Genomic DNA, 16,156 nt, shown 5'->3' with positions numbered 1-16,156 from the left:
TAATCCACCTTCTGGATTTACCCATTCTGAACTTTCATATAAATGGAATCATAATGATAAATCAATTCTATAATCAGCTCTGAGGATTCTCATATCTATTTCACACATCTAAAAAATGAGGTTCAGAGAGGGCTGGGAGGGGAAGTGAGACCCGCAGCTGTGAGAGCCACGTGCGGTGACGATCCCTGCCTCCCTGCTCGGACAGCCCAGCCTCAGCTCATAACGTGCAGTGTCCTCTGTAGACCAAGGCAGGGGAGAGTGTAACACAGTTTGAGGGATATTTACCTTCACACTAGGCTTTCAAGTAGGTTTTACTTTTCTGAAAAGGGTAATGTTAGCCATGACCCAGAGCCTAAGACAGGCCCCACTTGGGTTTCACCAGCTGTGGGTCACTGGTGGTCACCTTTCGGCAAGTCTATAGCACAAGCATGAGTAAGGTAATGTTCCAAGTGACAAAACCGTGAATGTTTATAAAGAACAACTTGTAATTTTTTCAGCTTCTATTTTTCATCAAGGAAAGCTTTCTGACAGTACAATCCCCATGGCTACCCACCAGTGTGTTCAAAAGAGAGGAAGAACAGGGTAGACAGACGGGTAATGCTGCCTCAAAACAAAGAGAAAATGAGCAACAGAAGAACTTTCCCTGTGTGAACTGAAGTCAGAAATTTCAACATTCCAGCTGTAGCCAGCATAGCACATATCTTCTCTGCTCTCCAAAATTCGAATCTTTACTTTCTTAGCAAACCTCAAATGACAGACTGCCTTCCAAGAACTGGATAAGATTACAAAAACTAGGATGGATGACAAACCAAACACTTTAACTTGGCTTAAATGACTGACAGGTCTCATTTTTCATGTTTGCTGCATTACCTAACAGACAGTGAAAATTTAACTGGATACCCTAAGCAGCTCTTTAAAAAATATGCCTCTGTAAACTGTTCAATGGCATTTTTCTTGCTCAACAAATGACCTTCAATAATCATTGTATTCTCCTAGGCTCCACAGATTTGTTAGGCCTAAATAGTGACTTCAGAGTGTTGTAACATTTCATTTCATTATTTTATGAGCTATGATCAGAGAAACAAGGTCTACACTCATCTTAAATCTCACAGGGAAGTTTTTTAATGTCAGCCTTTATAGGGCCCTCCTTAAAATAATTATCCATTCTGCTAGAAAACCAATCTCTAGTACTTTGGTAAATGTATTTACATTATTTCAAAAGTAAATAGCTCTCACAGTTGAAAGTGAATGGCTGCGTGTCCTGGATGCTGTAAGTCAGCGTGATACGAGGAAGGCACGCCATACGGTAGTCACTCTGCATCAAAGTGATTAGTCTGGCAGTGGCAAGGCTCTTAGAAGTAACTTATTCTTAAAATGGAATAAAACGCTACTGTAATTTTTACTCTGGTTAAAATAAACGTGCTAATAAAAACCTGAGGATGAGCTATAATTAATAGTTCTATGAAACGTGCTGCCATGTGTGATATGAGGATGGTACACTATCAATTCCTCACGTTTGGTCTGCTGCTAAGATGTTCATCAAGTGGCGTGACGATCTTCATCTGAGACAGGTGAACTCTGCCGGCATCGTCTCCCTTCCGGCACTCCAAGTAATTACCTTCTGCCTGCTTCAGTATCACCAGGACGTCCCCACGCTGTAAGGTACAATACCACTCTCTGAAGCAATTATTATTTAATAAAACATTATTACTTTTCCACATTTTAATCTTTGGAGCCTAAAGCATTTAATAATGTGTAAAACAGTAACAGCGGCCAGCAAATTTTTAAAAAAACTTGTCAGTAAAGAAGGAGCTCTACTTTACCTTACAAGAAAGTTCTCCAGGATTTTGCGGGATGACATCTTCATTGGCAATTCCATGAGGCACAGACAGCTTGAACATAAACCAATATAAAGGATTATTCATAATCAAATAACTGCGTCCTAAGAGGCCAATCAGGTGGGGATTTGGCACACACGCCTGCAGCATAACTTCCAGCAGGTAAACTCTTCACTCAGCTTCCGCAAGCTCAGGATCTAGTTGGCGGGGCTGCCGCTTCTCAGGACACGCAGAGTCCTCGGGGGCCTGGGGCTGAGCACACAGGACTCAGGGGATGAAGGCGGCCTAAGGTGCCCCTTCACAGTTACAACCGGGAAGGCCCACTCCACCAGGTTCCCAGAGCATCATGAGGGCGAATGCTCGGCACTGACCTCACAGCCTGCAGTTCATGGGGGCAGACGAGGGACTGGACAGGCTGCTTCTACCTGCCTTTAATCTCTCTCCGTGCAGTCTCTCTGGTGCAAGTGTCTATTTAAGCCCATTGCACTGCCTGACCTCAGTCATTCCTGGTCACTCAGCCTTGTCTGACTTTTACGTCTGTCGCCTGTTCTGGCCAGAGGACTCTGCTCCCTGCCTTGGTAAATTCCGGCTGATGAGCACGGGTCAGAGGGCTGTACAATACAAAAGATGTACCCAGGAGATGATCACACAAGCTCATGTACAACAAGGAAAGGGAGGCTGCACTCGGGAGCAAAGACACAGAGCATAAGGGCGCGGCCCCAGGAGGCAGGCAGGGTGGGGCGGCTTCCAGCAGCTCTGTCAGAGCGCCAGGGTGCCAGAGGTGACCCTGGGGGGCAATTTAATGGTGGGGCAGCCACAGGACAGATGAGGGGTTTAAGGAGTTACTTTATAAAGAGACATACTACTCTAATGTGTCATCATTTTGATTTATTAATTTCTTTACTTTTCTGGCCTGGAGAATTCCATGGATTGTGTAGTCCATGGGGTCGCAAAGAGTTGGACATGACTGAGAGACTTTCACTTTCACTTCACTTTTAAGTTATTCAAATGCTTTATTAACATTATATAGCTATGCTAAGACTGATAAGCAAAATTCGATACCCCCAATGAGGCTCTTAACATGGAAAAGCCAGTGTAAGTAGAGACTTTACAATTAGTAACATGACTTTCGTTCTCTTTTTTTGGCTGCACAGGCTGGGCTTTGTGAGAGCTTAGTTCCCCGACCAGGGATTGAAGCTGCGCCCCTTGCAGTGCAAGTGTGGAGTCCTAACACTGGATGCCAGCGAAGCCCTGTAACGCTCTTTCCTTAGTGGGGCTTAACGGCAAAGAGCGTGGGCCTAGACCAGTCCGTCTGGGTCCAAACCTTGGCTCCACCATTACTGGCTTTGTGATCCTGGACAGGCTATTTAATCTCTCTGAGTACTATTTTCTTCATCTGCATAACACACATAATAATAGTATCCACTTCACAGGGTTGATGTGAGGAACAAATAGTTGTTTAATATATATAAAGTGCTTCAAACAATGCCTGACTCATGAGTACTCAACATATCACCTGCTAAGTAACCCTATCCCAATTAAAATTTTATCAGTTTAAATGAATATGAATACATATGAATATCCTAGCTCCTTCATCTCTGTCTATATCGTTCCCTTAAGAAGAAGGAAAAAAATCCTGAATGGTTTAAAATGAGAACAATTTCCAGCTCAATGATGGAACTATAGAACAATATGAAATGAATAAATGCTGTTGTTGTTAAGAGCTACTGTTGTACAATTGTTTAAAAAGTGCCAACACTCCTGCTTCTTATCATTTTAATTTGCTCTAGATTTCATCAGGTTAACCTGACCAAAGTAGAGAGAACACATCAACTTCGAAGACAAAAGCTTAAGGTCACAGGATAAGAAAAACATTCAGAGAGAATAAAATTAATATCTCAACGATCTTGATTATTGATGAAAACTTCCAACTGGTAACTATTAAATGGACCATGATAATCAGATTTTAAAAAGTGTAAAATAAGGGAAAAACCATTTTAATAAGAACTTTCTTTCCACTTCACTTCAAATTTTAGTCTGTGGGCAAGGTAGATATAAGATATAAACTATACTGAGATGTGAATATAATATCTGTCAGATACTCCCATCAGTACAACCTACTGGGTCAGGTTTTTCAGAGTTTCTGTTTGGTCAACCTAGACAGCACGTTGCAATCCCTGTCTGCCCTGCTTCCTTTTCCTATGTTTTTCCTAATAATGAAACTGTGCTTTAAAGACTTAGGTTTTATCACAGCCTACTTGTCTAAAGCACTCTAGCATCACGGGGCAATTACACATTTGTCTCACCAACTTTTTCTAAGGAATAGGGGTCTTATATATACTTTAGGACAAACCTCTGGACCAAAACCATTTTTAAAAGCTACATTTACCATGTACTTCCTGTAGAGAGGGTGTCCTGGTTTGGGGCGCGGGGGCAGTACTGGATCTTGATTTTTAAAGACTTGACTCTTGGGTTTTGAGAGTCCAGGTGCCAAGTTACTTGGTTTTTTCTGAAGATCCATGTCAGAAGAAGACCGATTAAAAGGCAGTTTTTTATTTGATGTTCTGGTTGCTGGAAGTTTAGGGGGAGGTGGTCTCTCAGGGGCCCCCTTGGGAGGAGGCTGTCGAGCTGATATGACTTTTCCATTTACAGGCCTGAAATTCAATGTGGCAGCTGTGAGTCAGTGTTTGATCGATAGTAGGTTCTGCTTTGTCCTTTCTTACACACACACACACACACACACAGAGCTTTCCGCTAATGTAACACCATTTACTGAAACATGCAGGGTATGCTATTTTTCAGCAAATGACTGCTGCATTAAACATTATATTATTAGAAGAAATGCCATGATGTTCCAGCTTCTTCTTATCTTGCACTAGAGATTCATTAGTTCAAGACAAACAAGCATTTACTATCATGAGCTCTCTAAGGCCCCATTTGCTCTTAAACACACCATGACTGTTTCAGAAAACTAAGCACTTCCTACCAAAGCCTGAGATGAAAAGCTTATAATAAGATATCATGGAGATGTGATGGCGTCTTCTAGATTATTAGGAAGGAAAAAACAAACTCTAATGTTCATGTCCTAGGAATCATTATTAAAACTCTAATTTAGATTAAAACAAAGAAAGCTAGTTCTGAAAATAGGATAGCAACACCAACTCAATGGATTTGAGTTTGAGCAAACTACAGGAGATGATGAAGGACAAGGGAGGCCTGGCATGTTGCAGTCCATGGGGTCAAAAAGAGTTGGACACAACTTAACAACTGAACAACAACAATAGAGATTCGTGTTTGTGCTCTGTGAGTTGTTAGATTGTGTTAAACAAGAAACAGAGATTCCTACAACCTGCTGTCAGAAACAGACTGTGGGCTAGTGGCCTGGGTAAATTTGTGACTTATTTCTAAAAAAAGATAGAAGGGCAACGACATGGGAAAAAAGGTCTGGTCTTGGAGTCATTAGATTTTCTTTAACTGACTTTTTAGAGGTTTTTCCATGTTACCTACCTGGGTGGCAACCTTGGGGGTCCTCGCCCAGAACCTCCTGATTGACCAGCAATGTCAGATTCCTGAAAGAATCAGAGAATGCTTTTTAGTTAAGGTTAATCTGAAACAAGAGCTTGTCAAGAGGAATTATAGACAAATTTTTGGCTAGATCTCTAAGTGGAAATGTAGCGGAGTTATAGAAAGGGGATTAAAAGAGTCTTCTCATCTCTGTCCTCACTGTCCAGGTCACAGTGCAACTGAGAACAGAGAGGGAGACGCCGGGGTCTGCTGCTGTGGGCCATGGCCCACCTGATGGCACTGCTAACTACACACCCAGCGTGTTCTAAGGAGGTAAGGATGATGCTTAACTCGTGATAGGTTACACAGCACCAACTTAAGCAGGCACTGTAGGGAATTATTTTAAAATAATTTATTTATTTATCCCATGACAGTACTTAAGATATGCAGTGCTCCTAAGTTTAAACATACAGTAAGTGGGGTGGTGATTAGTTTGTTTTACCTAGAAAAGCCAAATCTCTCACACTGGCTGGTTTCCACATGGTGTGGTGGGTTTTGAGCTGGAAGGAAGTGGGAACATAACAGAAACTTAAGGAGTGGCCTGAAAGGAGAGTATGTGAGAAGGAACAGACAAGGCTTGAGAAAGCAGAGAGCTTATACCACAGGAATCCCTTAGCAGAAGTGGAGCAGCCCTCATAGTCAACAGAAGAGTCCAAAATGCAGTACTTGGACGCAATCTCAAAAACGACAGAATGATCTCTATTCGTTTCCAAGGCAAACCATTCAATATCACGGTAATCTGAGTCTATGCCCCAACCAATAATGCTGAAGAAGCTGAAGATGAATGGTTCTATGCAGACTTACAAGATCTTCTAGAACAGCCAAAAATGATGTCCTTTTCATTATAGGGGACTGGAATGCAAAGTAGAAAGTCAAGAGATACCTGGACTAACAGGCAAATATGGCCTTCGAGTACAGAATGAAGCAGGATAAAGGCTAATACAGTTCTGCCAAGAGAATGCACTGGTCATAGCAAACACCCTTTTCCAACAACACAAGAGAAGACTCTACACATGGACATCACCAGATGGTCAACACCGAAATCAGACTGATTATATTCTTTGCAGCCAAAGATGGAGAAGCTCTATACAGTCAGCAAAAACAAGACTGAGAGCTGACTGTGGCTCAGATCATGAACTCCTTATTGCCAAATTCAGACTTAAATTGAAGAAAGTGGGGAAAACCACTAGACCATTCAGGTATGACCTAAATCAAATCCCTTATGATTATACAGTGGAAGTGAGAAATAGATTTAAGGGCCTAGATCTGATAGATTGAGTGCCTGATGAACTATAGAATGAGGTTCGTGACATTGTACATGAGACAGGGATTAAGACCATCCCCAAGAAAAAGAAGTGCAAAAGGCAAAATAGTTGTCTGAGGATGCCTTACAAATAGCTGTGAAAAGAAGAGAAGTGAAAGGCAAAGGAGAAAAGGAAATATATGAGCATCTGAATGCAGAGTTCCAAAGAATAGCAAGGACATGTAAGAGAGCCTTCCTCAGTGATCAGTGCAGAGAAATAGAGGAAAAGAACAGAATGGGAAAGACTAGAGATCTCTTTAAGAAAATTAGAGATACCAAGGGAACATTTCATGCAAAGATGAGCACAATAAAGAACAGAAATGGTATGGACCTAAAAGAAGCAGAAGATATTAAGAAGAGGTGGCAAGAATACACAGAACTGTACAAAAAAGATCTTCACGACCCAGATAACCACGATGGGGTGATCACTCACCTAGAGCCAAAAATCCTGGAATGCGAAGTCAAGTGGGCCTTAGGAAGCATCACTACAAACAAAGCCACTGGAGGTGATGGAATTCCAGTTGAGATATTTCAAATCCTGAAAGATGATGCTGTGAAAGTGCTGCACTCAATATGCCAGCAAATTTGGAAAACTCAGCAGAGGCCATGGGACTGGAAAAGGTCAGTTTTCATTCCAATGCCAAAGAAAGGCGATGCCAAAGAATGCTCAAACTACCGCACAATTGCACTCATCTCACACGCTAGCAAAGTAATGCTCAAAATTCTCCAACCCAGGCTTTAATAGTACATGAACCGCAAACTTCCACATGTTCAAGCTGGGTTTAGAAAAAGCAGAAGAACCAGAGATCAAATTGCCAACATCCGTTGGATCATCAAAAGAGCGAGAGAGTTCCAGAAAAACATCTATTTCTGCTTTATTGATTATGCCAAAGCCTTTGAGTGTGTGGATCACAATAAATTGTGGAAAATTCTGAAAGAGATGGGAATACCAGACCACCTGACCTGCCTCTTGAGAATCCTATATGCAGGTCAGGAAGCAACAGTTAGAACTGGACATGGAACAACAGACTGGTTCCAAATAGGAAAAGGAGTACATCAAAGCTGTATATTGTCACTCTGCTTATTTAACTTATATGCAGAGTACATCATGAGAAACGCTGGGCTGGATGAAGCAAAAGCTGGAACCAAGATTGCTAGGAGAAATATCAATAACCTCAGATGTGCAGACGACACCACCCTTATGTCAGAGAGTGAAGAAGAACTAAAGAGCCTCTTGATGAAAGTGAAAGACGAAAGCGAAAAAGTTGGCTTAAAGCTCAACATTCAGAAAACTAAGATCATGGCATCTGGTCCCCTCACTTCATGGCAAATAGATGGGGAAACATTGGAAACAGTGACAGATTTTATTTTGGGGGGCTCTAATATCACTGCAGATGGTGATTACAGCCATGAAATTAAAAGACCTTTGCTCCTTGGAAGAAAAGTTATGGCCAATTTAGATAGCATATTAAAAAGCAGAGACATTACTTTGCCAACAAAGGTCCATCTAGTCAAGACTATGGTTTTTCCAGTAGTCATGTATGGATGTGAGAGTTGGAGTATAAAGAAAGCTGAGGACTGAAGAATTGATGCTTTTGAATTGTGCTATTGAAGGAGACTCTTGAGAGTCCCTTGGACTGCAAGGAGATCCAACCAGTCCATCCTAAAGGAAATCAGTCCTGAATATTCACTGGAAAAACTGATGCTAAAAGCTGAAACTCCAATACTTTGGCTACCTGATGCGTAGAACTGACTCGTTTGAAAAGACCCTGATGCTGGGAAAGGCTGAAGGCAGGAGGAGACAGGGATGACAGAGGATGAGATGGTTGGATGGCATCACCTCGTGTGCTGCAGTCCATAGTGTCACAAAGAGTCGGACACGACTGAGCAACTGAACTGAACTGAACTATACAATTAGAGCAAAGGGGTTGGATGTGCTGAGAAGATTTTTGGAGGAAAGAGCAAAGGCGGTGGTGTGAAAAACAAGAGAGGGAGAATTGGAATGTTTGGTCTGAAAGTAGATGAGAGAAATTGGAAGTGTGGAGATCAATAGGAAGACTTCTCTAGGAGAAGGGGTTCAAACTGCGCTAATTAAGTAAGTTTTCTGAACATGTGATTGCCCAGGGACTGGGTAATGAATATAAAACATGGAAAACTTTTTCAGATCATCCGTTGAATGAGAAGTTAAAGGCTCTTAATGCCCAAACTTCTATTCTTTAAGGGAAAAGTCCTCACTGAATTCTTCTAATTCTAAGTGAGTCTCTTTTTTTCAACTTTCCTACTTTTTAAGCTCTGACCACTGACATCCAGGACATAATATTTTTCCAATACCACCTGAGGGGAGGGGAATGCTAGGTCTTCAAAATGACATTCTTTTTTTTTTTTTTGGTAAAGGAGATATAGCTACAGATTGATAATCTTTGGGCTAATTTGGTCTCTTTTCCCCCTTCTCATCTTACCAATGAGTGAAAACTCACTTCTGTGGTTTGTAATTCACACTGAATATTTACAACTTTTCCTTAAAGACCAAATGATTAATTGCTAATAACTGCGATCATCTAAATATGTTTCAATGTTTTATAATCTCATTTTAAAAAACAAATTAAGCTTGCCCTTAAAACTTGGTTTCACTAATGAGTTCAGTTAATGTGGTGAGGCAAGTCACCAGTTCATAAACCCTGCAATATTACAAACCATCATCCATGTCTTATAAATACACTGCCTATATGCCTTCCAACAAATCCTGCTATGATACCTGAAAAACTCATTTACTTCTTTGGCCACCTTTAAAATTGAAACAAAGAGAAAAACACTCTAGCAGATAGGTAGGAACTCATATCTTTTCTTCAAAATTAGTTAATAATTAAGGGCAGATTAAAAAAAGATGTATAAATTTGACATGGAAAATTATAGACGATGTACTTTAATAAAGACATACCACACAATCCTAATCTTCTACCCAATATTAGCTGTAGTTTTCTCTGGGTGGTTTATATATCTTTATGGGAGATCTTAAATATCTTTTTAATTTCTCAATTTTGAATTATCAGCAAAAATAAATTACAGAAAAAGGCAGTGTACTTGAATCCTCCAGGACTGTTAGGCACATTCCAAAGGCATTGCTGCAATGGACAGCCTTCATACACTGAGAGGAGGGGCTTGGTTCCTGCAGGAGCCATGGTCTGAGTGTCTGGTCAAGTCCAGGCTTGCGCACAGCTTCTGCTGACAGTCTTTGGAAGATTATTCATTAGGGATTTCCTGTTCTTCAGTATTTCACACATGCATGGAGCTTCTCTGTACTTGCATTTTGCAGTTTTTTTCTAGCTCTGACATCCCTGAACTTTGACTTTTGATGTGTTTGGGTAAGCATTTTAGTTCTGGGCAAAGTTGGTTTCTCTATTTGTACTGCCCCACAGATGCCATCTTTTTGTTCATCTTCCTTGGGATGGTTTCTTATGTTCAATTTAAAAATAATTCCAGTCCCCTTCCCCCTTTCTTGCTGTATTTTCAAAAGACAGACATTTCTTCCAAAACCTCATTCCTGTCTGCTGGGATCACTGAGCAGCCTCTGCAGATGTGCCTTCTCTTCTTGAGGCACTGATACCACTTCTCACGTCCTGAATTCATCAGAGAGCTCCTGGGCTGCAGCCAAGACGCCTTCCACCCTCTGGGCCACGTCCCCCAACTCTCTTCCTGCGCTGGCTGGCAGAGGCCCTGGATTTCCACAGAACAGTGTGCTCCCATGACAGAATGGTGCCACTGCCTCCTGATGTTTCTCACCCTGGAGTCCTCTATCGTTTAAGTGAGGACTGAGATTTTGCAGCCATCTTGTCATGAGACGGAAAATTCCCTGGCTCTTAAGGCAGGAGAAGCAGTAGAGGGTCTTCGTTCTGTACCTCATTAGAAGACTTACCTGTCAAAGGCCCTCTCCACATGGTTCATCACACTGGTGAAACATTCTTTCCAGAGATCTTTCCCTACACCTCAAGCCTTTCTGGCCTCTGGTCTAAAATGCACTCAGTAATTGTAATTCTTAAAACAAAAGGAATCTCTCAGTCATAGATCTCTTGCTCTGGAAATCTATGTGTGTGACTTCAGCCAAATCATTTACCCTGTGATCTCTTTCTTGTTTCTTCTTCCTTCAGACACAGCATGTCTATTACATATGCATTCATTACCGCACAGCACAGGGGGCTCTCAGCTCTCCCTCCCCCACCCTCTGTAAACACTGCAGGACGGGATTTCTGTCATGCTATTCTCTTCACGACCCAGATAATCACGATGGTGTGACCACTCACATATAGCCAGACATCCTGGGATGTGAAGTCAAGTGGGCCTTAGAAAGCATCACTACAAACAAAGCCAGTGGAGGTGATGGAATTCCAGTGGAGCTATTTCAAATCCTGAAAGATGATGCTGTGAAAATGCTGCATTCAATATGCGAGCAAATTTGGAAAACTCAGCAGTGGCCACAGGACTGGAAAAGGTCAATTTTCATTCTAGTTCCAAAGAAAGGCAATGCCAAAGAATGCTCAAACTACCGCACAATTGCACTCATTTCACACGCTAGTAAAGTGATGCTAAAAATTCTCCAAGCCCGGCTTCAGCAATACGTGAACTGTGAACTTCCAGATGTTCAAGCTGGTTTTAGAAAAGGCAGAGGAACCAGAGATCAAATTGCCAACATCCGCTGGATCATGGAAAAAGCAAGAGAGTTCCAGAAAAACATCTATTTCTGCTTTATTGACTATGCCAAAGCCTTTGATTGTGTGGATCACAATAAACTGTGGCAAATTCTTCAAAAGATGGGAATACCAGACCACCTCATCTGCCTCTTGAGAAATCTGTATGCAGGTCAAGAAGCAAGTTAGAACTGGACATGGAACAATAGACTGGTTCCAAATAGGAAAAGGAGTACATCAAGGCTGTATATTGTCACCCTGCTTATTTAACTTCTACGCAGAGTACATCATGAGAAATGCTGGGCTGGAAGAAGCACAAGCTGGAATCAAGATTGCCGGGAGAAATATTAATAACCTCAGATGTGCAGATGATACCACCCTTATGGCAGAAAGCGAAGAGGAACTAAAGAGCCTCTTGATGAAAGTGAAAGTGGAGAGTAAAAAAGTTGGCTTAAAGCTCAACATTCAGAAAACTAAGATCATGGCATCTGGTCCCATCACTTCATGGCAAATAGATGGGGAAACAGTGGAAACAGTGTCAGACTTTATTTTGGGGGGCTCCAAAATCACTGCAGATGGTGACTGCAGCCATGAAATTAAAAGACGCTTACTCCTTGGAAGAAAAGTTATAACCAACCTAGGTAGCATATCGTAAGCAGAGACATTACTTTGCCAACAAAGGTCCGTCTAGTCAAGGCTATGGTTTTTCCAGTGGTCATGTATGAATGTGAGAGTTGGACTGTGAAGAAAGCTGAGCACCGAAGAATTGATGCTTTTGAACTGTGGTGTCAGAGAAGACTCTTGAGAGTCCCTTGGACTGCAAGGAGATCCAACCAGTCCATTCTGAAGATTAGCCCTGGGATTTCTTTGGAGGGAATGATGCTGAAGCTGCAACTCCAGTACTTTGGCCACCTGATGCGAAGAGTTGACTCATTGAAAAAGACTCTGATGCTGGGAGGGATTGGGGGCAGGAGGAGAAGGGGACGACAGAGGATGAGATGGCTGGATGGCATCACCGACTCGATGGACGTGAGTCTGAGTGAACTCCAGGAGTGGGTGATGGACAGGGAGGCCTGGCGTGCTGCAATTCATGGGGTCACAAAGAGTCGGACACGACTGAATGACTGAACTGAACTGAACTGAACTTATTCATGTGAGGTATAAACAGTTATGAATAAAGTTCCCCCTCCAGATGGTTTAGTTTATTCTAACTTACTTTTCTTTCTTCTTTTTTTTTTTTCTCCTATGTTGGAGTTGCTTTGTGGATTGCTTAACACCAAATGGAATAATACTTACTATTTTAATAGAGCTTTATGGTTGATAAAGCCCATGACTCAGTGAATGCTAACTATGTCTACTTATCATCCTATCACTCCATTCTACTACCCTTTAGTAACCTCCTCAAGTAACTTTTTCTCCATGGAAATATGGGATTTCCCCCATTCGACAACTCTATGGTAGGAGCTCTATCATCCTCTTTTGGGTTTTCTTGGCCCAGTTTTAATAAAAATTTATTACCAAGTACTTTGAAATGCAAGTGATCACTAAATTTTAATCCAGCTTACAGGAAACTCTCATTAACTTAATATTGGCTAATTCAATTTAATGGATCCATCAAAGAAATTTCTCTTCACTAGATGATTAGATCAGTTTGCATGTATAATAAGCAGAGTTAATTCACAATGTAAAACTATTATGAAATTTGAACTCAAAATTTGGCTCAAAGACTTTAAGAACTGGTTTCTTTTGAAACAAACTATAAAGATAACCTAGGAATTTCAAAAAGTATGGAAAAATGGTATTGAAGTTGGAATTATTTTTAAAAATGTGTATATATTTAACCTTTTGACCACCATCTGTTAATAAGCACATGCTAAAGCACTATTTTTAAAATTTTAAAAAATAACATTCTCCTAAATTTCAGATGAACAAATCTCATGATTATCTTAAAATGATGTGATTCATTCAGTATTTCAAATATAATCTGATCACTGAACTAAGTCTGTTTTCACAACAAAGACCCAGTACAACCAAAAATGTAAAAAAAAAAAAAAAACAATTTTAACAGACAATATACTGGTATAGGGCAAATTATTTTATGATGAAGTACAATGAATTAGCCTAAGTCTTTTATCCTATATGAATTTTTAAAATATTAAATAAGTACATGGAGCTTAGAAAATGGTTTGTAATAAAGGTTTTATCTGACCAATAGTAAAATAATTTAGATATCAGCTGAGTACCTAAAATTAGTGTGTAGCTTAGGACAACCTATAATGACCACTTACCAAGTTTCTAGTTCTGTCAACATTACCAAGCTTTCCAGATACTGTGCTGAAGGTGTTTCCAATAGGTTTTTCAGTAGGGAGAGGAGGTGGGCTTTGTGGATCCTCTTCATGTAAACCTGGAAAAATAGCAATAATTAATCAGTAATTTCTAGTCTTCGAGAGTTTCACAGGATGGAAAGACTGCAGCTTGCTTCCTTAGGAAAATGTCTATACACAAAAGAATAGATGGCTGAGCAAAAGAGAAAGATCTCCTGACAAATCTCAGAAAATTGATGGGTTAGCAGCCATCAGTTAATTTTACCCAATGTTTTATCAAGAGTAAAAATGATACTAAATAATTACAACAGTAAGCCAGCATTTGTTGGAACCTTCTATGGACGAGGCATTAAGTTAAGGCACTTTATTCATATGCATTTCTCTAACCAACATCTATCTAAGGGCTAGATCTGTTGAGTCCACTGGCTAGTAGCCACATATGGCAGTTTGAACTTAAATCTTAATTAAAATTAAATAAACAGTTCAGTCCTGCAGTTGCATGGACCACACTGTAAGTTCTCAGTAGCCACATGTGGTTGTTGGCTACCATGTTAGACAGCACTATGCTAGATACCCCTGCATCCATTTGACGGATGAAGAAACTGAAGCTGAGAAGAAAACAAATGAACTATCCAGGTCTTGCTTCAACAGTACACGAACAGAGAACTTCCAGATGTACAAGCTGAATTTAGAAAAGGCAGAGGAACCAGAGGTCAATTTTCCAATATCTGCTGGATCATAGAAAAGAGCAAGGAAGTTCCAGAAAACATCTACTTCTGCTTCATTGACTATGCTAAAGCCTTTGACTGTGTGGATCACAACAAACTGTGGAAAATTCTTAACGAGATGGGAATGCCAGACCACCTGGGTAACCTGTATGCAGGACAAGAAGCAACAGTTAGAACCGGACATGAAACGACAGACTGGTTCAAAATTTGGAAAGGAGTACGTCAAAGCTCTATATTGTCACCCTGCTTATTTAACTTATATGCAGGGTACATCATGTGAAATGCTGGGCTAGATGAATCACAAGCTGGAATCAAGATTGCCGGGAGAAAGATCAACCATCTCAGATACAGAGATGATATCACCCTAAGGGCAGAAAGTAAAGAGGAGCTAAAGAGCCTCTTGATGAAAGGGAAAAAGGAGAGTGAAAAAACTGGTTTAAAACTCAACATTCAAAACACTAACATCACGGCTTCTGGTCCCATTACTTCATTGCAAATAGATGGGGAGAAAATGGTAACAATGACAGATTTTATTTTCTTGGGATCCAAAATCACTATGGATGGTGACTGCAGCCATGAAATTAAAAGACAGCTGCTCCTTGGAAGAAAAGCTATGACAAAGGTAGACAGTGTATTAAAAAGCAGAAGCATCACTTTGCTCACAAAGGTCTGAATAGTCAAAGCTATGGTTTTTCCAGTAGTCATGTATGGATGTGAGAGCTGGACCATAAAGAAGACTGAGCGCCGAAGAATTGATGCTTTGGAATTGTAGTGCTGGAGAAGACTCTTGAGAGTCCTTTGGACAGCAAGGAGATCAAACCAGTCAATCCTAAAGGAAATCAAACTTGAATATTCAATGGAAGTACTGATGCTGAAGCTCCAATATTTGGCCACCTGATGCGAAAAGTCAACTTATTGGAAAAGACCCTGATGTTGGGAAAGATGGAAGGCAAGAGGAACAGGGGATGACAGAGGATGAGATAGTTGTATGGCATCACTGGCTCAATGGACAAGAGTTAGAGCAAACTGCGGGGGATGGTGAAGGACAGGAAAGTCTGGCATGCTGCAATCCATGAGGGAGCAAAGAGTTGGACATGACTTAGCAACTGAACAACAAAAACATCCAGGTCTCGATGCTCGTAACAGTCAGACCACAGCTTTGAACCCAAAAGTCTATTTTCATTGTAATAAGCCTTGCTGCTTCCTAATAGGTGGTGTGTCCAACCCTCCCCCAATCCAAATAATTAAATGTGCTTTCCAATTTATCAGCTCCAGATTAATGGGCTTAATTGCTCTCATTTCTACAAGCAATATCTTTACATCCAAATTATATCCTTAACCCAGAGATAGTGTACCAACTTAGAATAAAAAGAAGAAAACAAAGATGACCAGGCTTAATCTGTGACAGCTAATTAAAAGCTGTGTGCGAAATACTTGGAGCGAGGATGATGGTAACACACTAAAGGAGGCTGAAGCCAGCTTTTACTGGTTAAGGCATTTAAAGGAGATGGGAATTTTTCTCATTCAAATGGACACTGTCTGCTTCCATTTCACATGAAAAACTTACAGCAAGAGGATGAGTTCCTGTTTTATTCACAGACAGGGAAACACTCTCAAAGGAGGAAAGTACCTAGGCCAGCTACTAGGAAAACAGTGACACAGAGACAGGCAAGCCTTCTTAGTGAGAGGCAGGGCCGCCATACAGAGACCGGCCATC

General features: G+C 40.9%; 1 protein-coding gene across 4 annotated transcripts in view; it reads right to left on the bottom strand.

The window, feature by feature from the left end:
* Positions 1–16,156, bottom strand: part of SH3D19 (SH3 domain containing 19) — a 121,404-nt gene that overhangs the window by 25,136 nt on the left and 80,112 nt on the right. For 3 of the 4 annotated variants that reach the window (XM_068990012.1, XM_068990009.1, XM_068990010.1), the window contains 5 exons: positions 13,676–13,791; positions 5,346–5,407; positions 4,228–4,492; positions 1,824–1,892; positions 1,515–1,655 (listed from right to left, as the gene is read on the bottom strand). In XM_068990012.1, coding sequence (XP_068846113.1) covers positions 1,515–1,655; positions 1,824–1,892; positions 4,228–4,492; positions 5,346–5,407; positions 13,676–13,791 — 653 coding nt within the window. The remainder of the gene's footprint in view (positions 1–1,514; positions 1,656–1,823; positions 1,893–4,227; positions 4,493–5,345; positions 5,408–13,675; positions 13,792–16,156) is intronic. The other variant, XM_068990011.1, reaches the window with a different exon arrangement.

Source organism: Capricornis sumatraensis, chromosome 17, assembly GCF_032405125.1.
Source record: "Capricornis sumatraensis isolate serow.1 chromosome 17, serow.2, whole genome shotgun sequence".
NCBI classification, from domain to species: domain Eukaryota; kingdom Metazoa; phylum Chordata; class Mammalia; order Artiodactyla; family Bovidae; genus Capricornis; species Capricornis sumatraensis.
The sequence above is the reverse complement of the archived record's forward strand: the minus strand, read 5'-3'. Positions and strand labels throughout refer to the sequence as shown.